Source organism: Lepidochelys kempii, chromosome 1 (genome assembly GCF_965140265.1).
Source record: "Lepidochelys kempii isolate rLepKem1 chromosome 1, rLepKem1.hap2, whole genome shotgun sequence".
Lineage (NCBI taxonomy): Eukaryota > Metazoa > Chordata > Testudines > Cheloniidae > Lepidochelys > Lepidochelys kempii.
In genome coordinates, this window is record NC_133256.1 from 156988568 (window position 1) to 157013554 (window position 24987).

General features: G+C 42.1%; 1 protein-coding gene across 2 annotated transcripts in view; it reads right to left on the bottom strand.

Annotated features, from left to right (window-relative positions):
• SLC37A1 (solute carrier family 37 member 1) overlaps positions 1–24221 on the bottom strand; it is a 60264-nt gene extending 36043 nt beyond the window's left edge. The window contains exons 1-9 of one of the 2 annotated variants that reach the window (XM_073359744.1): positions 24139–24221; positions 19773–20041; positions 17737–17818; positions 14960–15086; positions 10705–10783; positions 9724–9859; positions 7956–8032; positions 3744–3910; positions 2456–2493 (exon numbers count right to left, since the gene is read on the bottom strand). In XM_073359744.1, coding sequence (XP_073215845.1) covers positions 2456–2493; positions 3744–3910; positions 7956–8032; positions 9724–9859; positions 10705–10783; positions 14960–15086; positions 17737–17818; positions 19773–19828 — 762 coding nt within the window. In that variant the 5' untranslated portion in view covers positions 19829–20041; positions 24139–24221. The remainder of the gene's footprint in view (positions 1–2455; positions 2494–3743; positions 3911–7955; positions 8033–9723; positions 9860–10704; positions 10784–14959; positions 15087–17736; positions 17819–19772; positions 20042–24138) is intronic. The other variant, XM_073359754.1, reaches the window with a different exon arrangement.
• Between the last annotated feature and the right edge of the window lie 766 nt (positions 24222–24987).

Consider the following 24987-nt stretch of genomic DNA (forward strand, 5'->3'; position numbering starts at 1 on the left):
AGCTTCTGTGGAGAGTAGAGCTCTGTGGAAAGCTTAGACAAAGACTCCACTTCTGGCATTTACACCAGACTGATATATTTTGAAACAAGTTTCAGATGTACAAGTACACAAACCAAGGTAAAATGGCCAAAGCACTTAAAGTGCACCTTCTATTTTTGGGATTGTTGAAAAAAAACAAAAAAAACCCTTAATTTTAAATGAAATTATCTTCATGAGTGGATTCTGTTTCCAGATAGAACTCCTTTTTTAACCGAGCAAAGCCAGATACAAGTGACCCTGCGTATCCTGAGAAATCTGTGGAGAAAGTCAGAGTTACGTGTTGTAGGTTCTGTTCCAGTCTCTGCCACTGATTCGGGAGGAAAAATTAGCAATTTTTGCACAGCTTGTAACTTACAGTGTAGTCACTTGAAAGTATGGAGGGAACTGGACTCCCTGTTTTCTTGTCCCTTCAAATTATGGGGGACGTGAAAATAAAAATCACCAGACCAACTCACAGATGGTGCCTTAGATTTACTGTCTGTGAGGAACTACTCCTCATGGTAACTTTTCAAGTTTTTATTGCTTCATCTGCAATTAGAAGATTGTCTCTGCTCTGCTTAGATTCAAATAGACTCTTGAATTATTATTTACAAAAAATGTTTCAGAAATTTTCAAAGGGACCCATTCCCATGGGAATTTGCTTTTCAGAAGGACTGAAAACAAAGTGGCAGCTAGAATTTTATGACTTCCTGCAAAATTCTGCAGCTGGTCTAGCAAGGCCAAGGTTTTTGTTTCAAGTGATGGCACTGTCTGTTTATTATCCTAATACTTTAGCTGTACCCTTCAGTTGTTATTCATCTATACTTCAGCAACCTGATTTGTTAATCAATGTTCTATTAATTGATTTAACTTCTACAAATTAATCCTGTGGTGAATACAGGAGAATGCACTACCCTCCACTCCTGTTGACTTCACTCTGTACTTTTCGGACTTCAAATTTTAAATTTGAGGTATTCCCACATTCAAACATCATGTGACTTCCTAGGATGAATTGAACTCTTGGCAAATTTTGCATTCTGGGGCTATTTCTGAGTGAAGTCTAGGAGAGAAATGTGTTTAAAACCTCCTATGGGATTGCAAATAAGAATCTGTGGGAGGGAGCGATGCTTTGCGCTCCAGAGAGCAAGGTTTCCTTGGAAACAGTAGGTCAAATGCATCAGACAATGAGGCTGGGTGTGGGGCAATTATCTTGCTGATGTTCATGAAAAGATTAAGTTAATGGCCTCTTGTTCTTTGGGGGGTGGCTGCAAGAAAACAAATCCCCAATTGCCTTTTTTTTTGGTTCAACAGCATCAAGACAGAGATAGTTGAAGGTCATTTTTTCTTTCGTATCAGCTTTTGGTAAGACAGATAAGCAATACGCTGTGCAGAACTCTTTAACAATGCCTTCCAGGAACAGCGTATTGAAGTAAATGGAATACATTTACCTCAGCAAAGCTTAGTGGCAAATTCTGAGATCTATCTTTCTTTCCAGCAACTGCATGAAGCAATTGAAACATTCACCAGGATGTTTCTCAATAGGTAGCAAAAAATACTGAAGAAAAATATCTTCCAGCTCAAAGTGTCTATGAGTCATGTAACTTCAATCCAGTAAGAGATTTGCTTGTATTTAAAAAATGAGAAGGAATTAAATGGAAAATATAGACAGTACAGTATTTTCTGAAATTAGGTGACCAAAATATGTGATAAATCCAAAAACATATATGTTTGAGAGAATGGCAATTAAAATGATAGAAACTTTATATCAGGAGAGATTGAAAAGATTGATGATCATGTCCTTTAAAAGAGGCCAACAGTAAGAGGAGAAGAGAAAGCTGTACAAAAAATAATACATGCTACAGAGAAGGCCAATCCACCCTAAGTTACCATACAAGAACAAGATTGCATGCAAAATTAAGAAAGTCAATATATTCAAAACAGATACAGGACATTTTCTTTCAATGTACAATTCATCTTTGGGACTAACTGCCAAAGGATATCATTAAGGCAAATGATATAGACCCAAATCATTCCTTACCCCAGTGAAATCTGGGGGCAGGAGAAAATACATTCACTTGAGGATCCCCTTGTGGGGATCTTCCCCCTCAAACTGTTCCTTAAGCTAATTTAAACAAAATTTAAAAAATCCAGTTTAAAAAAAAATCAATCCTCTCCCCCAACACCAATTTTTATCCCCCCACCGGCAAACTGCATGAATAATACTCTAAGTCCACTACAAAACCAACACACCACATTATCATGAGTCCTACACCAAGCTTAATTTATTTCCCTGGCAGGTATTAGAACCCCTCATTGTTCAAATGTATACCAGAAGGCTAGTTTCATACTATAACTACCAAATGATGTCCTATTTATCCATTAAAAAAGAAAAGTAACATAAAATATAACAATGAATATTACAATAATGTTCACTTACACTGGATGGTTTGCAAGTGCAACTTAAATCTTTAGGGTCTGAAATACAACAAAACACCAGTTAATCAAACATAAGGAATCATTCTTCTAAAACCCTGTGGATATTAAAGCCTGGTCTACACTTAGAAAAGTTGCTATAATGGTATAACTATGCCTGATAGGGGTATGATTTTTTTACTGATGCACTTATACCCAGTATAAGCCTTAGCATAGATGCAGTATACTGGTATACAGATGCCTTATATTGATATAGTTTATTTTGCTCCCTGAGCCGGCATAAGCTACTTTTGTATAAGCACTTCTATACTGATATAATTGCCTCCATGCTGTATGCAGGTGCACATGCGTGTATTCTTGCTGCTTTAAATCATAATTAAAGCAATAAAATTTTCTGGTATCGTCTAGCCCCAAATGAAAAAAAAAATACCCCTATCCATTTTGACCTACAGATACAATATTTGTTTCTTTTCTTTAATATTCAGCCCACAGACAAAGAGTACAGTTAAGTCATTTTCAGTCAGACACAATGCATATGAAGTCAAGTGAAGATGTCATATGTTATCAGACTAGGAATACCCCAATTCCCCCATCCATACGTGGAGTCTGACTCCTTGCCTCACAAGTAGGCTCACTGAAGTCAAGTGAAGATACAGATCAAGAGGATATGATTTGGGGTGAAGTAGGACAAATACATTCTGGTAGGGTATATCATACCTTTGCTGCTTTAAGATCATGTTGCTGCAATCACTCCACGTGATGCTCTACCTTAAGACCACTCAAACAAGAACTAGTGCAGGATGCCATGGCCAGCTTAAGTAGAGGTCCTGATCAGAAGCACATTACACCTGTGCTCCATGATTTGTACTAGTTCCCAGTAAATTTCAGAGTGGAATTCAAGGACTTAGTGTTAACCTGTAAAGCTCTAAATGGGTTAAAAACCATTTACCCGAGAGCTTGCCTTTCTCCCCAGGCCAGAGTTGTGATCAGTGGAGACCCTTGAGCTATAAATGAGAGAGCGGCTGGCAGGGGGTCAGACTAGGACTTTGCAAATGCCCCCTCAGGATGTCAGATCTTGGCCTTCTGAACATGCTGAAAAGCCTATCTTTTTTCCATGTAGATTCTGGGAAAGACGTGACCCGAGTGCCTGGTGGATATTTGTTTAGGTACGAGCAGACCTTTATAGGTATTTTGCATTGTGTATTTTAATTTGTGTAATGGGGTTCCCAGCATAGGATGGACAGCTACAGTTTTGTATAAATAAGAATAAAAATAAGGAAATATATACTTACGTTCAACGAGAAACAGAAAACAAACGGTTCCCAGGCAAGCAATTATAACACCAGGAACCACAAAAGACAGACCCCAGCAGGTAGATACCCAGTAACCAGCAATTAAGGATCCTAAGATATTCCCTACGGAAGTGTGAGAATTCCAGATTCCCATGATCAAACCTCTCCTGCATTCAAAAGGATGCCAATTTTAGTTATTCTGCTCATAAACATTATTAAGTAGCGTACAGAATGACAGACAGCAGTTAATCTTTGGCACTGTTGAAGTATTTGAGGCCTTATCACTCTATAACTGTACATAACCCTTTACACTACTGCCTTTAATCTGACCGTTTCAAAGTACCTAAACATTAATGAATGTATCCTAAAAGCTTCCTTGTGCAGGATATGGGTATTATTCAGAATCTGGCACGATTGGGACCTGCTAGCCTGATTAAGGCCATTGAAATATATGGAATGACTCCCATTAATTTCAGTGGATTTTGGATCAGGTCCTAAAGATGCACTTTTGCTACAGAAAAAGAAAGACGTGTTCTTAGTGTGAATCACCTTAGTGTGAATCATGTCTACACTAGAACTGTTACAGCAGCACAGCTGCAGCACTGTAGCGTAGGTACTTGCTACAGCGACAGAAGGGGTTTTTCTGTCATCAGGGCTGATGTAACCACTAGGCGAACTAGGCGGCCGCCTAGGGCGCCAAGATTTGGGGGCGCCAAAAAGCAGCGCCCCCCAATTTATTTTTACACTATTGCTGGAAAACAAATGAATAAAGAAAAGAGAAACACAGTTGAACTTGCATTTTAACCATTATGCAGTATTCATTTTTGAAAGTTTATGATGAGCAATGCTCCGGGGGGAAGGGAAAGCGTGGTGGCGCAAGGTGGAAGTTTCGCCTAGGGTGCAAAATATCCTTGCACCGGCCCTGTCTGTCATGGTAGTAAATCCGCCCCCTTGAGAGGTTGTAGCTAGGTCAATGGAAGAATTCAGCCTGGTCTACACTACAAAGTTAGGTTGATGTAAGGGTAGGCTGGGTCACAGAGGATCACTATTGGCATTTCAACATCACCAATGGTAATTTACAGGTCAGGAAAGTCAGTCCTTGCGTGAAGCTTTCTGAACAGTCCTGTATTCTTAAAGATGTGAGCAGCATCATGCACGTTCTGTGAACAGCCCACATTGACGTTAATGAAGCATCCTCGGTGATCCACCAACGCTTGCAATAACCACAGAAAAACGGTCCTTTCTGTTGATGTACTCTGTGGCAAGGTGGGGTGGTGCCAAAATGTGTGCCGCCTATTGCTCCACTGCAGTGAGGGAACCCCATTGCTGCAAATCCATCCACTGTGTCCTGCACGTTGCCAAGAGTACAGTCCTGCATAGCAGGAGGCAATTAAAGATCCTTCACACTAGCATGACAACGGCCCCCACAGTGGATATGCCAACTCCAACATGATTTCCCACTGAATAGTAGCAATCTGGCTTTGCACGTTTCCACAGTGTGATTGGCACTCGCTTCTCCCTTATCAGTGCAGCTCTCATTTTCCTGTCCTGGTGCAGGAGGGCTGGGGTGAGCTCAGCACACAGATCCATGGATGTGGCCTTGCACATCTGAAAATTCTGCAGCCGCTGCTCATCATCCCAAGCTTGCATTATAGGACATCATCCCACCAGTCAGTGTTCATTTCTTGGGCCCAGAAGCGGTCAAGCTACAGAACTGTAGTTGTGCTGTCGTAGGCACTTGTAGCAGAACATACCCTTACTGTTTATACTGTTCGTACAGTGGCACCTATAACAGGGACATCAGACCCTACGGTAGCATTAATGTGCATTATTTCTGTGAAACTGGCATCGGTGCCAATGGATTAACTGCGCAGCTACCCCAATGTTATGGAGAAACACTATATGATGTTACAAAAGAACCGTAAAATATCCCCCACTGCAGGATTGAAAAAGTTGGCTTTGTAAAGAGTGAGCACTATGAAAGAGCAACAAATTTTGTTCATCCATCTCTTTAAATTCATACTTTGAGTTGTATTATAAAAAAAGTAGTAAAAACAAATAAGCCTTATGGCACTTTTTGATGCATTCCCTGATGATTTTTAAACAGAAGTGAAAGCAATGGGAAATTCCAGTTTAAAACCAATGGCACAATACAGCCCTTATTTTGTTTTTTAAAGTGTTTTTAGGCTGAGAACATTTGCCAGAGTTCCTCTCAATTTAACTCTGAAGTACTTTACTCATATGTCTGAGAGTTATTAATGAACACACACCAATACAGATGTTTGAAACTGCAAGCAAACATGTTTTGCACAGGGGGCGCGTGACTCTGGCATTTGGGGAGGCTGGGTGGGAGTACTAGAAGTTCCATAGAAGTGGGGGGGCTACTGGTGCATGAACCCTGGCCCCGCCCCCTGCTCCACCCCGCTGAGCCCCCTCCTCCAAAGCGCTCCCCCTCCGCTCCTTTCCACCCCCTCTCCTGATGGCCACTTCCCCTGCTCATTCCTCTCCTCCCCTTCCCCCAGAAGCCCCAGTCCTTCTCCTGAGCCCCCTCCAGCCCCCTGCTGCTCGTTTCTCTCCGCCCTTTTTGAACTATTTAGTTAAGTTAGTTGCCACAACATGGGCAGCGAGTATAAGAGACTTGGGGAGCTAAGTCTCCCCAAATGGGGCAAGAAATGCCAACTGAGGCACACCTTATGGAGACCTGATGAGTGGAGTGCTGCCACCAGAAGCTCCCAAGAAGTGAGGGGGAGCCACTGGTGCCCAGACCATGGCCCCGCCCGGACTCCGTCTGTGCTCCACCTCGAAGCCCCGCCCTCACTTGGCCTCTTCCCCTGTGGCCCCACCCCCACCGCACCTCTTCCCCTGGAGACTCCGTCCTCACTCTGTCTCTTCCTGTCCTGCCCAGCTGCCGCTCACTCCTCTCTGCCCCCTCACTCCCGTCGCTCACCCTTAAGGCAGAAGAGGGCAGAAAGGAGTGAGCGGCTGGTGGGTGGGTGGATTGGCTCGGTTCAGCTCGGTGGCAGAGATGAGTGTGTGGTACGGTTGCCAAATTTCTAATCACACAAAACTGAACTCCCTTGCTCCACCCCTGCCCCGCCCCTTCCCTGAAGTCCCGCCCCTCTCACTCCATCCCCCCACCCTCCGTCGCTTGTTCTCCCCCACCCTCCCTCACTTTCACTGGGCTGGGGCCAAGGGTTGGGGTGCAGGAGGGAGTGAGGGCTCTGGATGGGGGTGCGGGATCTGGGGTGGGGACAGAAATGAGGGGTTCAGGGTGAAAGAGGGGGCTCTAGGCTGGGGGAGGGGGTTGTGGTGCAGTAGGGGGTGAGGGCTCCAGCTGGGGGTGCAGGAGTGGGCTCCGGGCTGGGGATGAGGGGTTTGGGGTGCAAGAGTGGGCTCCAGGCTGAGTGGCTCGGAGTGTGGGGGTGCGTGTGTGGGGTGCGGGTTCCGGCCGAGCAGCACCTATCTCAGATGGCTCCTGGAAGTGGCTGGCATGTCTGGCTCCTAGGCAGAGGGGCCACAGCACTCTGTGTGCTGCCAGCACCTGCAGGCATCACCCCCACAGCTCCCATTGGCCGCGGTTCCCGGCCAATGGGAGCTGCAGAGCCAGCACTTGGGGTGGGAGCAGTGCACGGAGCCCCCGTAGCCACCCCTGTGCCTAGGAGCCAGACATGCCTGCTGCTTCCGGGAGCTGCTCAGAGCCAGGACAAGCAGAGAGCCTGCCTTAGCCCGACTGTGCTGCCAACTGGACTTTTAGTGGCCTGGTCATCAGTGCTGATCGGAGCCACCAGGGTCCCTTTTAGAAAACCAGATGCCTGGCAACCCTAGCAGGCAGAGGTGGAAAGAGGTGGAGTAGGAGTGGGGCCTTGGATGGGGCGGGTGTAGAATACGGGCAGGGCCTCAGGGGGAGGAGGTTGCCAAGTGGGGGTGGGGCCTTGGGGTGGAGCAGGGCCACAGTACGGGCGCCGGTGGTCCCTCCCCCCACACTTCTAGGGAGCTCCTGGTGCTCCCACCCAGCCTCCCCAAACACAAGAGTCACACGCTGCCTATGCACGACAAACAGGTAATTACTTATTTTTAAAGGATCTTCCTTAAAGGCTTACCTCAAAAATCACCGAAACTAAATGGGAGTTCTTACACTGGCTTCATCAGGTTTTGCATTAGGGCCTAAAACCACCCACATATAGTCTCAGTACTTAATATTTATATTTTTACCTTCCTTTTCCAAACCAGTTGCCAATGCAGGTAACAACACTGGGCCAGCCAGTGGTTTGCACCAATCCATTAGCTATCTGAAATCATATTTCAAAAAACATTTTATGACTATGAAAATTCTTACACAAAATGTCATGTTAAGTGCTTCCTTAGAAGATCCTAAATTGCATAAAAACAAGCCTACATTATTATTAATATTAGATTAATATTTTTTTCCAAACACCATTATTCAGCAAAAATAAAGTAAGACTTTGTACGTACAGCACTTTGTATCCAAGGATTTCAAAACTTTTTATAGGGCAAACCTCCACAAATTGTCATCTCAGGCTTGCCAAAGATCATACGGAATCTGACAGTGCTAAGGGCTCTTAACTCTCACTGCTATAACCACTTCATAATATTTTCACCTGAATATGAGTTTAGGGAAATGTATGGGTGCAAATAAATGCTAAAAAGACAAAGCCTTATGAAAGAATGTAGAACCTAGAATTTAAAAGGAATAAAAGAAAAGATTTGTCCCTTCAGTGTATACATTTCATATTTACTAAATTCAGACTGAGGTATGAAGTTCTTTAATAACCTGTTTAAGGCTGGGATTTTTGAAGGCTACTAAGGGAGTTAGGTACCTGACTGCCATCAATGGGGCACCTTACTGTCTTAGGCTCCCTCGAAGATTCCACCCAAATTACTAATCCCATGAGGATAACATAATAGTTCACATTTACAATATACATTTTTAAAAACAAAATAAAATGTAGTCAGGCAAACTGTTGTACTTTACCTATCAAACACAGCGTTAATGACTCTGGGTGGGATTTCCAAAAGCATCTAGGGGTATGCCTGCACTTCAAGCTGGAGGCATAATTCCCAGCTCAAGGAGACATACCCAGGCTAGCTCTGATCAAGCTAACCAAGCTAGCATGCTAAAAATAAACAGTACCTGTTGCAGCTCAAGCAGCGGGAGGAACAAGACACCTCGATTACGTATGTGTCGGGGACCACAACTATGTACTCTAAGTGTAGCAGTGGTAGTGAGAGTGATGGGAGGGGCTAACTGCCTTGAGTTCGTGTCTTTGGTCTCAGACTGGTACCTACTTCAGGGCAGCTAGCCTCTTTTACAACTTGCCCTGCCACAGTTACAGTTAATTTTTAGCATGCTAGCTCTCATCAAGCTAGCATGGGTATGTCTCCTTGAGCTGAGAATTACATCTCCCGCTTGAAGTGCAAGCATACCCTAAATGATTTAGGAGCACAAGCCCATTGCCTTTCACTTAAGGCCTCATCTAAAGTCCATTGATGTCAATGCAAAGTCTTTCCATTGATTTCAATGGGCTTTGGATCAGACCCACAGGATTTCTGAGAATTCCGCTCCATGGGTTTCTGTTGCAACAGCTGGCGATATCTTGAACACTTTTCACCAGTGCAGGAAACTGCTCAGAGAAAGACAGTATCCTACACTCAGGTCTTAGCAGACAGGTAAAAGTAAATGCATTTGTTCTCAAAGGTATATTATTTCTCACTTTTAGGTTTATACATGTTAATGATCTGGGATTTTAAACAGTTCATGTTTTTTTAAAAAAAAAAATTCATTTAAAACGTGTCTTTATTTTTAAAGCTATGGCAAGCACTCTCTTGTATTCCATTCTAGTTTGAATGCAGTTCAGTCTTGTATCTAGCCATGTAACCACTAAATGCTACTCACATCTGAAAACAAAAATAAATAAAAGTGGAAAGCCAACGAACCTAGGGAAACAAACAGTATGCTTACCTGAGCTATCATGTAGAACCACAGGTTATGCATATTACAGAAATAGCCCAACCCAAACATTGCCGTGAAGAGTCCACTGGCAAGCATTCCAGCTGTTAGGTAATACCGGATAGGCAGTCGCTCTCCTATTATACCACTGAGAATGTACAGGGGTAAAGAAAAAAAAGCATTTAAAAGAAACATGAAACATTTCATACACCAAACTTTCATAGCGCATAAAGAGTATGTTTAAATTCTGGATCTATTAGGGTTCCCCCTCCAAGTTTCAACAGAAATTGTAACTAAAGATTGAGCAATTAAATAATAAATATTTGGTTCATTACATAACAAGTGCTGATATTGGAATCATAAATTGAATGGTTCTACTATGGGCATAATGGGAATTACTTTCCACGTGATTCTTCATGTCGGGTGTATCTGCACAGCAGCGGGGAGGTGTAATTCCCAGCTCATGCAGATATACATGTGCTAGCCCTGCCTGAGCTAGTGCACTAAAAACAGAAGCACAGCCATGGCAGTGCAGGGTGTGTCTTGGGCTTGCTGCCAGAATACAATCCTATCCAAGATCCTAGCATGTACTCAGGTGGCTAACATATGCCATCACCCATACCACCACAGACACACTGCTGTTTTTAATCATGATAGCTTGAGTGTGTATGTCTACCAGATCTGGGAATTAAACCACCCAGCTGCTATTTAGACATATTCATTGATGTATATGGGCTAGACTGTCCCCTGTGATACATTTCTGTTCAAGGGAGTAAGAATCTTTCCTATGAATTTCTATAAGGGTTTCAGGTTAGGCACGTTTTTCCACAGTGACTAACTCAGGGCTTGGCATGTGTGAGACAATCCAAGTTTCTCCTTCTTCAGTGATCATTCATCAGAAGCTTCCCAAAAGGGAAGGATAACAGATTAGAAGCAGGGCAGCCTTCTGAATCAATAATTCAAGATGTATGAAAAAAAGTCTAAAGGAATTACCTCAAATACATTCCAACTGCATAAGCACACAGAAATGAGTAATCCAGGGCTCCCAGTAATTGCTTGTAATTGTTCTTGTCTAAGAATACATTTTCAAAACAAATCAGTGGAATAAGTTTATCAATCGCTTTCAAACCCTTACTATATATTTCATGTACAGGTCTTGGAAATCTTTAAAAAACAAGAACTCCCACCCCCGAATAGGCATTTTTAGTTTTAAGTGAATTTTCTAGCGGGGGGGGGGAAAAAAAAAAAAAAGGAGAATGCCAGTTTCTTGATACTTTGCATTCTACTTAACCAAATAATACTATATTTTCTGTTTTCATCTACTACATATTAGAAAAATATTGTTCGAAGCATTCTTAATCTCCCCTTACCCAATTCATATAAAATACAACATTTGGAAATGGAAAACACAAATTTATTAGCAAACTATATTGTATTTTCAAGCTTCTAAGAAAACAAAGTTCACAAAAGTCTTAAAAAAAATTAATATTCCCTAAAAGGAAAATATACTTTTCAAATATGTCAGGTCCTAACTGCAAAGATGGCGGAAACAGATTGCCAGATGGATTTTTAAAAAGACTAACTACTTTAAAAAAAAATTAGAAGGATGTTGTGCTTTGTCCTTTAATACTAGAAAATAAATATTTCTGTAATTTCCCCCCCTCCTTTACAATGTTATCTCTGATCCTGTAATCAGACCTGCTTGTGTGGGCCCTTGCAGCCCATATGTCCCTAAACCGCTGACTGCCAGAAGCTGGAACTGGATTACAGCGGATGGATCACTCAATAATCATTCTGTTCATTCCCTCTGAAGCATCTGGCATTGGCCCCAGTCAAAATTCAGGCTACTGGGCTAGATGGACCATTGGTCTGACCCAGTATGGGCATTCTTAGGAGCCCACTAGAATCAATGGGGCTCTCTGTGTGCCAAGAGGCCATCCATGCAGATACAAATCTCAGGATCAGGGCCATTATTTTGACATATTGGATGAAAAGGAGTAAGGTTAGACACATGGTAATAAAAATGTTCGTTGTTGCTCGACCAGTGATGGGAGAATGACTATTGATTGAAAATTTTCAGCTAAAAAAACGGTGTTGGATTTATGCACAAAGTCTATGAACTGCACACAGGCTTGGTTCAGCAAGGGACTAAAACACATGCCAAACTTCAAGCATCTGAGAAGCTCCACCAATTTCAACAGGAGAATTCATAGGTTTAAAGTTGCCACATGCACAGATTTTGCTAAATAGGGGTCACAGGTGATCATGCACAAGAGGAGGAAGCGGTTTGAAAAATTAGGACTCGTCAGAGTTCCTGCTTTTCCTTCCCCATTTTGAGCACTCCTTGGGCCTCAAATTAGTCATGGCTACAGACTGACTTCATAAAGAAACAAGCCAAAAAGGTCATGAAAACAACATTGGTGTTCAAGATCATGTAATTTCCCCCAATTTTCAGCTTTTAAATTGATTATTTGTAGAAACCTGTTGAATATAACACTGTACTCAACAGGAACTTTTAATCAGTGGCTTCTGAAAGGAAAAAAGTTTAAGGTGTTTTTACCCCCTCAGGACCTAGTCTATCAAAGTTACACACATACCCTTTTAGGCCCCAATCATGCACTGACCTCCACGTGTGCAGACCCTACACCCACACAGAGCCCTGCAGTGGAGCTTCACCCAGGCACAGAGCGTGACAGAAGAAGACATGTCTGGATCTCATTATGAATTCTGGTTTGTACCATGTGTGGAACACTAGTCTGCACTCTGTCCAGGAACAAGAAAAGGAGGACTTGTGGCACCTTAGAATTTATTTGAGCATAAGCTATCGTGAGCTGTAGCTCACGAAAGCTTATGCTCAAATAAATTGGTTAGTCTCTAAGGTGCCACAAGTCCTCCTTTTCTTTTTGCGAATACAGACTAACACGGCTGCTACTCTGAAACCTGTCCAGGAACAGACATTTGTACTACATTTCCAACAGCTACCCAGCCCTGGAAAGGTATTTGACATTTCACTGAAGGATCATCACACTGACAGCAATCCAGGGCTATCAACTTTGAATGATTCTCAACTGCTGGACCATCCCATGGAAGAATGGGGACCATCCCTTTCTACACAGGGGACGGCCACGATGTGTGTGTGTGTGTGTGTGGGGGGGGTGTTGGGAAGTATGCCTGGTGGATCTGGAGATTCTCAGCCTAGGTCTGCATTTACAACACTACTGCAGCTGTAGCTTTTCTGTGCAGACACTTACTACAATGATTGAAGGGGTTCTCCCATCACTGTAGTAAATCTACCTCCCCAAGAGATGGTAGCTAGGTCAACAGAAGAATTCTTCCATATATAGCCTAGCCTATCTACATGGGGATGTAGGCCAGCTTAACCATGTTGCTCAGAGGTATGGATTTTTCACATAGCGATGTAGCTAGGTCAATCTAATTCTCTAGCGTGGACCAGCCCTCAGTTTGAGTACGTGGTGTGACAGATGTTGCAACCTCATCCAGTATAGTTCAGGACCCTACTGTAGTAATTTTATGAATGGTTTTTACATCACGCTAGGCCAGGGATTGTAGGCAACTCCAGTGGGGGAAGAGTTACCACCGGCTCCTCCAGGAACTAAAAGCAGTAGGAGGGTGATGGAGGCAAATCACTCAGGCTGTAAACAGCTCCAGAGAAGTGCCACCCTCTGGGGAGCTTTGCATACACTCCCTGGCCCACAGTGATACATAAACCATTCTTAAACTTCATACAATATGGTCCCCAACTAGCTTGCAGGTGGTTGCAAGATCAAAGGGAGAATATGCAGGTACAGTTTCCCTGAAACTGTGACACATGGCACACAAGCAGAGGCCCTATTTAAGAGCCGTGTAAGGAGAATTTAAAGGAGAACTCTGCTCAGACTGAAATGCTGATGAACCATTGACTCAAAAGAAGGAGTGAGCACAGACTAGAGGAGAGTGCGTTTCAGGACTGTCATTTGCAAAGCTCTGTAGTACTTTATCAGTAAAGTCACTGTCGAAGAAATTCTTCTGGTGAACTGTGCTCCTTGCTTAACTGCCACATTTTCCCCAAAAAGGTTAAACTAGGAACCCCAGAGTGCTCATGGGCTAGGTGGAACTCTGAGTGTGTGTAAGCAATGGGGGATGGGGAGACCGGTGAGCAGGGTCTCAAACACTGGTTTTCAGGGTCTAAGATGGCTAGATGGCAGCACCCCACTTCCTAAGGAAGGGTATGTGCTCAGCAGTATGCCCTAGAGTCCCAGAGATGGCTAGATGGCAGCACCCCACTTCCTAAGGAAGGGTATGTGCTCAGCAGTATGCCCTAGAGTCCCAGAGCTACAAATGTACAGTGGGTTACCAGGCCACTTGGTAACACAGGGGTCTACCGACACATAGCTCAGGGTGCAGGATCACAGCCTTAGTTAGTAATAATTGAACAGTTTCTCCTTTGCTAGTGGGCTATCAAGTTACTAGGATCTTCTGTTCTACTGACATTCCCTGTTTATGATCAGATGCTGAACATGAGATGTCAAGCACTTATTCAAAATCTCAATTATTATATTCAAATTATTATGGTATTAACTTGTAAATAAGCAAAACATAGCCTTTTAATTACAATTTAATTTTCTACATGAGCATATTTTCTTTGTTTTGAAGGTGCCAGCATTTCTGGAATGTGCCTGGTACCAATGAATAGTTTATAGAGCTGGTTAGAATTCCATGGGAAATTCTGACATTTCAAAAGTTGTTTTTGTTCCAAATTGGAAACATTGATTTTTTCCACTGACTGGAAATTCTGGAAGCATTGAATTGTTTTGTTTCAATAGTATCAGGACCACATAAAATGTAAATGTTAAAATGAAATGACGTGAGAAAGTCAAAATGATCAGTTTTGGCACATTTCCATAACAAACATATATGGAATCACCACATTCCCATGAAACATTTAGATTTGACAATTTTGCATTTTCTAACTGAAATTTGTTCCATCAAAAGTTTAAAACCAGCTCTAATAGTTTAGATTTCAGCAGCTGAACTCATAATTTATTTGGAAAAGAAGTTATTGTAAGAGACTTGCCATTTAAAACTTCATTTCATTTGGGACACTCACGACATATTAGCCAGGTTAAATTAAAAACAAAACATGCACCTCCTACCCGTTTTTCCATGGGAAGAATCCCTGTGATAAGTAACAAGGTACAACAATTGTATAAATATCATTATTACAAAATTAGCATGCAAATGAACTCACCAAATGGCTCCCAACCACACTGAGACTCATTAGAAAATTTTTTAGCAGGCTGAATCGGGATGGCATATTCTTTGTAGGAGCTGAGTTCAACTTCATTTGGAAGAGCACAGTGCTTATGTAGTTCTCCCTAATGTAGAAAGAGAAAGAGAATCTGACAATATAAAACTCACTCAATACAGAATCCTGCTATACACAATAGAGAAGCAAATTTAACAAATCTAGCTATTTATGGGCCCAAACCAAAGCCCATTTAAGTCAATGGTATGTCTATCCTTTTTAATTTGCAGTGCTGTTATAGCTGTGTTGGTGCCACGATATTAGAAAGACAAGGTGGGTGAGGTAACTTTTTTTTTTTTACTGAACCAACTTCTGTTGGTGAGACAAGCTTTAGAGCCACACATGGCTCTTCAGGTTGGTCCAATAAAAGATATTATCTTACTCATCTCTCTAATATCCATTGTAATGACTTTGGATCAGTCCCTATATGTGAAATACCCTTCACCACATGTTATAGCGACAGTGCTTTTCATACTGAGAGATCCCCAAACACTCGGCCTGATGAACCACTGTTACGCTGCAGTTTTGTGTCACTGTGAACGCTAAAGGATCCCTAAAAAGTTTGGCTGGGAGTTACACTGGTATAAGATTGGAGTAACACAATCCTACACCTCTTAGAAGTCAATGGAAGTTTTGCCATTGGCTTCGCTGGGAGCAGGACTCAAGACTGGGCTCCAAAATTGACAAAAACTACAGTCCCAGTCTTGCAAACAATTATGTACCTGCTTAACTTTAAGTACTGTGAATAGTCCTATTAAAGTCAGCGTGCACAGCGTTAAGCATGTGTGTCAATCTTTGCAGCACCAGTGGCAATATATTGTATTTCATCCCATATAATGCAGCACAGCCAAATTTAGGACAGGGATAGAAGAGAAAAAACACACCCTATTGAAACTGCAAGGGAAATTTAGGTAGGCAAAATGTAATTACCAGGATTGACACAGCAGAGTTCAACACCCCTATTCTCACTACAAGTGCTATGGGAACTTTGATGATCAGAAATAGGCTAGGACTTGGATTTTAGATTTCATGGGAGTGATGGCATCTCCAACAACACATTTCGAAACATGCTGGGGAAATGGCCCAGTTCGCCCAGCAGCTCCCACAGAAGTCAACAAGCATACTTCAGTGGTACATGATACCATACATATCAAAGAGAAGCAGAATACCTTCACCACAAGAAGAAGTGATCTCTTCACAATGTTCACAATATATAAAGGGGTAATGGTATAGTTTTCTAAAAATGCTCCTATGCAAGTGATGTTCTCAGCCACACAGGTGTAAATTTGGAATAGCTCCATTAATTTCAGTGAAGTTACTCTGGATTTACACTGCTGTGAATAAGGGCAGAATTTGTCCTTATGTCATAGGAGAACATTGCAATCCCCTTTCCTTCAACACAAATTTTTTAATTTTATTTTTCAGTTTGTATCTTAAACATTTCTCCTCATCCCCAAGCACACAACTACTTGCACATATCAATGCTGCAAGCTGATGTGCATGAGCAGACTTCTAGGTGTGTGAAGAGTCCCATTGACATAACCAGGACTCCATACACATGTAGGAATCTGCGCGTACAGATCACGTTGCAGGAGTGGAGCCCATGAGTTAGCGTATCATTACACCCAAAAGGAAAATATATGGACACTGCAGAAACAGACTTCGGAAGGATCAGTATTAAAAAAAGGGGAGGAAAAAAAACCACCACCAAGTCTAAAAATAAAAATAGAAAATATAGTTTGACACATCAAGCTGCAGGAAACTTCAAAGGAGATACAGGGAGGAAGGGATTTAGTTGATTAGTTTTTAATTAGATCAAGTAACTGCTTACTCTGCTTAAGGCCAAGCTATCAACAGGAAGATCTAACACTGATTTCCAGAGTAGTATGGATGGGAATTTCACACTTGAGAACTATACTCTCTTAAAAAAAATACTATTTTATAACCCCAACCAAATATAATCTTAAGTAAGATAACATGGTTTTCATATGGACGATCCCAATTTATAGAGATCAGGGAAACAATACTAAAGTCAGTTTTACCCCTTGGGTAAATAGGTTCTTAGAGGGAATGAAATCAAAAGGTTAATGAAACACTTGACAATTTGAAATGTAAACAATGAAACCATATCTAAGCAATTTGCATTCTGATAACAACTCCAATGCTATTTATTTACTGTATGGAGCCAGGCTTTAATATGAACAGGCTATTAAGCAATAAAGTTAAAAATATACATGAGAAATAACTTCAGGTTAATGTACGGCCAATCTGTGCTAAAAGTCTAAAGTTAAAATGAAACAGATTATATTCCTCTGACATCACTGCACTAGCTCATGCATGGTACTGCACAAGAACCAAAATCGTCTTGAAGATCTAATCCACATAGTTTACTTAGTCTCGACTGATTCCTCAGCTCTGAGCAACTCTTCTAAGATTTCAAGCCTTGATCCCGCAAACAGTTACACATGTACTTAGCTTAACTCACGTGAGGGCCTAAAACCAGAAATATGTGCGGTATTCTAGGTGTGGTCTCACCAAAAATGTATAGCATGGGACTGTGTTACGACAACTGTAATTATCGGCACTTGTTTTCACAGCATTGTGGGTTAAACTTTAACACTGTCTTTGAAAAAAACAAAACAAAACCACACACAAAAGTATACTTCCCCGTTTGACAAAATTAGGAGGCTATTTAAACAAAATGATTCATTGTTGCTTACCTTCACTATACTAATAGGTTTCCTTGACAAGTGGAAACTAGCATATAGCAAAAAGGTAAGAACAAAAATGAAGGCCCTGCACCTGTAACAAAAGAAAAATCAGCATTTATTTTAATATTTCTAAGTGATTTCATTCACTAGATTTATATTTACCACCATCTTACGTAAAACAAAATATTTTGAAGTATTCTTCACATTTTTTTCCACTTCACATCATAAACCCTAAAGCTAAAGAGACTCTAAATTAACTAACTACTGTGTATTGGGGTATAAATTTTAGCAGTTTCAATAGTTTCTATATTTAAGCCAGCATCAGAACAAAACATCATTTTTGCACCCCCCGAGATTCACAAATGAGAGTGTGTGGGACAGAGCACATAGTGCTGGCTCTTCTCTCTTTCCAGTTGCTAATGCATATTAAAAGAGAAACAAAAGAAAAATAAACAATGTTATTTATTTTCCTATTATTGCTTTTCCACGTGAGCAATTGTAGTTGCCAAAGGGATGTGATCTGATTGGAAATGTGATAGGTGTGTTCCTATGACAATGAGAGGTGAGCCATCCTAGAAAAAAAAGTTTGAGAATGCTTGCCTTTACACTGATGGTTTCATTCACATCTACTTTATAACCATTAGTGCATTTTTTTAAATGGAGAAGAATAGTTTGAAAGATTTGTTGTACTTTAGTAGATTCTCTTCCAACTTTGCTTCCAATACCTGTTAAGTATATGGTCTGATAGATTATACAGTGCTACATGCTGTATGTCTTCAGCACAGCATCCTACATAAAATCCAGTTGTCTGTCTGCATATATAAGCAAAAGCGTGAACAAATATAATGTATCAATTTAAATCTCCAATAGACCTGTAAGTAGCCACAGCACTCTGTAAAAGCCATATACTTGGTATTGTGCCAAAACACATGGCCAACATGCCTCCTGCTGCAAAAACCACCACAGGATCCTAAGTGACCACAAGGGGGCAGGACTTCAGTTTTGGGTGTTGTCTAATGGATGGTATCTCCAGAAATACAGTAGACCCTAATGCTATTCTAAGGCATCGGTCAAGTACTGACTGAGAGGCAAACATACAAGTTACTGAATTGCTAACACATCCTCCAGCACAAGCAATTTCCTGGATTTTCTTGGAGGCCTCTTATCCAAGAATTGACAATGTTTAGCCCTGCTTAGCTTGTAAAACCGGCACAGAAGACTCCGCAAGTAAGGCTACCCAAACACACCATCTGGGTTTTGGTATCATAACTTACATTGGGTGCTCAATGTTATGCCCATTGCTGAAGATTTCATTTAATAAACAATAAAACTGCAATGACTCTTGCCTTGCAGCTCTGTTAGATGAAGCGTATGATAAAAATCGATCAAATGGGAAGTACTGATTTCTTTCCTTTGTTACAGTAAATAAGTGATTTCAAGATAAGAGTGGCAAATTATCTCTCTCCCTCTTGAAAGCATGAAAAGAGCTGACAAGACCAAAACAGAATTAAAAAGTTGTCAAAAGACTTCCAGATTTTAGTTTCCAAGAACAGACAAATATAGTTACTTATTTTATAGTAGCACCAACCAAGATCAAGGTCCTATTGTGCTAGGCACTGTTACAAATAAAATGATGATACGACCCAGGAGAAGAAAGAAGATCTGGGTCCAGGATAAACAGATTGATTTTTTTCGACAGAGATAAACCAAGCAACTCAAAATAAAGGCTGTGATTCACCTCCCCAAGCACATAATATGTGAAGTAGAACTGGAGACGTGTTTATTCTGTAGCTTACAAAATTAATGGTGATGGAAATGTATTCCAGCCCCCCCAGATCACTCTGTATTAGCGTCAAATCTCCCGATTCAAAAATCTTTGGCAATGCTCTTCATTATGCAATTAAATCAACATTTCCTTACCAAAGACTTGTTTTATATTCCAAGAAATAAAAAGTTAGAGAAACTGAGTCAATGGAACAATCTTTCACAGAAAACATCTGATATTGTCCGAGAGCGATGTCTGTAAGATATCCTTGAAAACTTACCACTGATCGCTTGTAAATAAAACGATGAAGCGAACTCCAGGGGGAAGTTGAGCCATTTACTTCACTGCCAGGATCTGGGTTTTAGGTGACAAAATGCTATATTTGGAAAAGGATTGTCCTGGATTCAGGCTTTTTATCAAAGATGCTCTGAATGTCGTGTACTTGCACTTTTCAAAATGGTTCTGAAGAGATGTCACACTAAGCAGATCTCCTTTTAGGTCTCCTCTTTGATATTTTCTGTCACTTTGAATGGTCAGCTCTTCACTCAACTGTTTTTTTTTTTTAAAAAAAACACACCACCAAAGCAATGTTGAAAAGTTAGCATTTTAATTATAGTTTTAATCAGTGATTCCCTCTTTCAGTAATGTAAACATACTACTGCAACTTTATAGACATCAAAAATTTGGAGAAATAGCTTAAGCCACTTAAAAATTACAAATTTGTAAAGGCTGCCTTTCTTACTTGTTGGTACCAAGCCTAAATACAATTTTTCTTTAAGACGTCAGTACAGATAAAAGACTTCATTGAGGATGTGATCTAAAGGCCACTGAAGTCAACGGATAGAACCCATTGATTTCATTGGATTTTGCTTCTGGTCCCAAGAGACTGCAAGTGGGCAATTCCCTACCAGGAAAAGATGTATTCTAAAAACACCAAAAGCACTCAAATTTCTGATGCCATAGGGAACTTGCCAATTCCTGGCCCAACACAGTTGCTTTAGACCCTCTTCTCTAATAGGAAAAGGTGCACATTTCAGGTATTGCATGGTGCACTATTCATGCTGCTATTTGGCATGTTTGGCCGAGGCTGATAAGTAATAAGACTGAGACTGACCTCCCTAGACAAGCAAAAGAATGTAAGCTAAAGAAAAATCTTATTTTAAAGTACTCACTATTGCTAATAACTAGGACTTGTCTTAGGATAGGATTGTTAGATGTCACATGGCAGCCAGAGGCATTGATTTGTGAGCTTTATTCCTTTAATCTTTATTCTCCTGTATTAGCACAAATAAGAACTGTCCTTTTGCTCTTCCAACAGCAGACAGTATTTAACACAATAATGGTTGTATCAAAGCTGACCTTTCTAAATCTAACCTAACTCTACCTATATTTTAGATGTTTTGTTTTTATGCCTTTGGGATGGAGAAATCTCATCACCTCTGGAATAATTACACCTCTCACCATGAATTCACCATTAGCTTGCCATATGTTTTTCTTGTTGCTCTGCACTTGCTCCCTTAGCTTCTCATGCTGACCCTGGTTTAACTTTTCCTTTCTTCATGAGTGAAGTTCACACGTGCTATGGACAGCCTGCTCAAGGCCCCCTCCCGCCACATAATTTACACCCTGTACAGAGGGTTCTGCTGCTGAAACAGTCACACAGGAATGCCTACACACCTCCTATATATATTTCCATACTAGTCCCACACAAGTTGGTATGAAGGCCACAACGGGGCTCCAGCAGAAATTTGTGCCTCATACAACTGGTGCAGAAGGCTGAAATAATAGCTGCATGAAAAGTGCAGCACAGCACCCTGACACTGGTTTGTGGGGAATGATTTCACCTTCTTATCCACCACCCACAGAAAGCCCCAAAACTCTGTTTTTATGAGCAGAGCTCAGCCTAAGTTCTCAGTGAAAAAAATTGCAATTGTTTATCATCCCATCCATCCAGCCACCCGACAGTTCACCAGATGTCTGAAGTGGTTTAAGAAAGAAAATGAGAATCTGTGACTCTTGTGACAAGAGTGACAAAGATGTAGCCATAGCAACAACAGTTATATTCATTCTATGGCAGCATGAAGTATTAATATTAAGTTAATTTGTGGAAGGGACAGTAGTACGTTACAAAGGCAATGGCAACTATAATAGGTAACTTACTGATGAATCATTTTCTTTTTTTTATTAAAGTGTAAATATACAAATCAGGAAAAAAAACCCACCTTTTAACTTGTTTCCAAGTCTTTTGTTTTCAGTAACACTAAGGACCTAATTTTCTAACCTAAAAGAAGCAACTGAATAGCAGGAAAGGGGCACCTCAAGCATGGTAGACAAATGCAAGGCTGACCCTAGACCAAACGGCACCCCAGGCAAGGAATGTCTTAGGTGCCCCCTGCTCCATTTGTTAAACTTCTGAATACCTTATTTTTTTATTGCATTTGTAGCCTATTTCATGACTTTGATGCATGATTTGCATGAATGATTTAACCCGGTCATATAAGACAATAAGTTTGCATGCTAGGATCTGTAAATCTGCGAGCCCGGTGCCTTCCCAAGCCCAGCACCCCAGGCAGTCGCCTGGATCACCTGCTCCTAAATCTGGCCTTGGATAAATTAATATTTTATCATCTCCTCATTCTATTACAGCATTGTGGAAGGCATGCTATAATTAACTTCAAAATGGTACTTGCATTCTAAGGGCTAGATTGTGCCTTTAGGCAGAGCACTGAGCTAGGGTTTTGCATACACTGCATCATCTCCAGAGGCACTGTGCATTACAGTCACCTGAGGCATAATTCCCCACCCTGCTTCCTCCTTGCTCCGTGAAAGTATAGTAATTTGCAGCTGGCAGAAAATTGCAATAACCCTCAAAGCTGGCCTAAGCTGTGCTGCCCAGTGCATTGGGGGATTGGAGAGAAGGCTCTGCCCACTCCCACCTACTCTGGGAGAAATAGAGTAAGCAGGTATGCAGCACCCACTTACCTCTGCATGCTTGGGCCCAAGGTCCCAATAGACCATGCAGAGATGTAAGTAGTTTTCACTCCCTGAATCAAACACAAAGTCCAAAACCTAGCCCTAAACTGCTATTTTCATTAGTTTATAAACTCTTTTAATAAACAAATGAGGCATACTGGCACCCAGGATGCTTTGTTTTAACTCATAAGGGATTTCAAAACAAAAACACAAAACAAACAAGAAACCTAAAAAACAAAACCTTCTCGAATAGCAACATAGCTTGAATTGGTCTGTGATGACCAGTAAAGCTGAAATGTTGCATTGGTGACAACTTCCCAGTCTCCCAAAGCGTCAACATGATGAATCAACAACACTGGTATTTAAATATGAATAGTCATTATTGGCTGCATAATGATTACTCCTAGAGCATTTTGACAACAGAGGAAAGAGAGAATCTAAGTTTCTCTTTTTTAACAGGTGGTGGAACTTCCTGGTCTTTATGAAAACTTTCCAGGATGTAGGTTTCACATTCAACACCACCTAGAGCAGAGTTTATCTCTGAGTTTTGACATCGCTTTAGTGTTGCTTGTCCGAGACACTGTGCCTTAAATTATATAAACACACGCACACCCCATTACTATCTTCCCTTTTCAAGACAAATACAGGTTTCTTGCAAAACAATCTGTTGTATAAATGGTGCCTATAAACAAAAAGAAAAGGAGTACTTGTGGCACCTTAGAGACTAACCAATTTATTTGAGCATAAGCTTTTGTGAGCTACAACTCACTTCATCGGAGCTGTAGCTCACGAAAGCTCATGCTCAAATAAATTGGTTAGTCTCTAAGGTGCCACAAGTCCTCCTTTTCTTTTTGCGAATACAGACTAACACGGTTGTTACTCTGAAACCTGTCATGGTGCCTATAAGTTTACCTCATACTGTGGTTATCAGTAATGTCTCTGAGGAAACTTCCTGTCTGGGACCTGCAGCTAGTAGATTCTTACCACTCTTTCAACCCACACGAGGAAAAAAACAACAACCACCAACAGAATTTATTTCTGAACACACCACTAGCTTCCATCACATTTCAAGCACTTCCAGACGTCCAGACATTCAACTGACTGTCAGCTTGGGAAAAGGAAGCAGGAACGATGATTCACCCTCAACCCCATCCCTAGGGGAAATGAGGATGTCAGCCGGGGGAAGACGTTCTGTTTCACCCCTACAGATTAGTCCCCTTACCCCAAAACGTACCCGTGCGAACAGTCTAGTCTCACCGAAGCCAGGGCAACTACTCATGCAAGAGCGTGCCGGACTGAGATCACCTTGTGTACAGCCTCTTCCACGCAAACTGTGTATCTTCAAAAGGCTTTACGGAGCGAAGCAGCGGTAGAGTTAATAAGTAGGACGGGGAGGGGGAGATGCAGGTGCCGGCAAAAGAGGGCAACCAGAAATAAAGACCCCCCCTCTCTGTCTGGAAAATTAGCACAAAGCTGTGACTCTTGGCCCGTGCCACTCACACCCTCCCTGTCACGCATAGGTGGAAATCATTATTCCCAGGCGGCGGCAGCAGGTGCATCTCCCTAACCAGCATCACTCCCCCCCCCCTCCAGCTAACCCCCTCCCAGAGCCCGAGACTCCCCCCCGCAGGTTCCCAGCTTAGGCACAGACCGACCCTAGTACAAGAGTTTACCAGAAAATCGCGCCTGGAGATCAGCTTGCAGTGCACTGCCTCAGCGCAGCCCTGGCTGCTGCTTCCTTGCTGCTCGGATACTTCCTGCTTCAGCCGCGCTGCGGGCGTGGCTCCCTCGGGTTTCATTCATGCTCAGCCGGCCCCAGCTTTCCGTGCGCTGGAGGAGAGCCTGTCCGCCGGGCGCGCCTCCCCGCAGCTCGGCCCTGTGGTGGGGAAGAAGCGAGCGGCGCCGCGTGCCCAGGGCCGAGAGGGGAAGCCACAGGACGCGGGAGAGACACAGCTCCCGCCGGTTATGCGGTTACCCTGCCCCGCGTATCACTCAGCAGCGTGTGCAGCGTGCTGGGGACCCTGAGGCATTTCATTCCAAAGCGTCCATTCCAGCTGTGTTTCCGTTGTTACAAGTAATCGCTGTCGGGTCACCAGTTTGGGCACAAATTTTAGGTTGTGTAAACACCGCCCTACCTGAAATGCTCTCTCGATGAAAACCCACGAGTTCCAGGGAACAGAAAACACGTGTTTCCCCCCCCCCCCCCCCCCCCCCCCCCCCCCGGCTTGTTCGATACACAATTGCAGCACCCTCGTGCTACGTGCAGTGGACTCTGAAAGCGAAACTGACCAGAAACACGAGTGAAAGCGATTGGTGTGTTTTTATTGGCCAAGCCAGGAGAGGCAACCAAATATAAAATGATGGAAAGTCGGGTTCTGCGCCAGAAATGAGTCCCACCTGAGTGGAGACTGCCTGGACCTTAGTTATATTTCTAAACTTTTGTTTTAATCAACAAAAGGTACTATTTGTAAGGGTTGTTTTTTTTGTTTTGTTTTTTGTTTTGTATATAAAAGGAGTTTTAA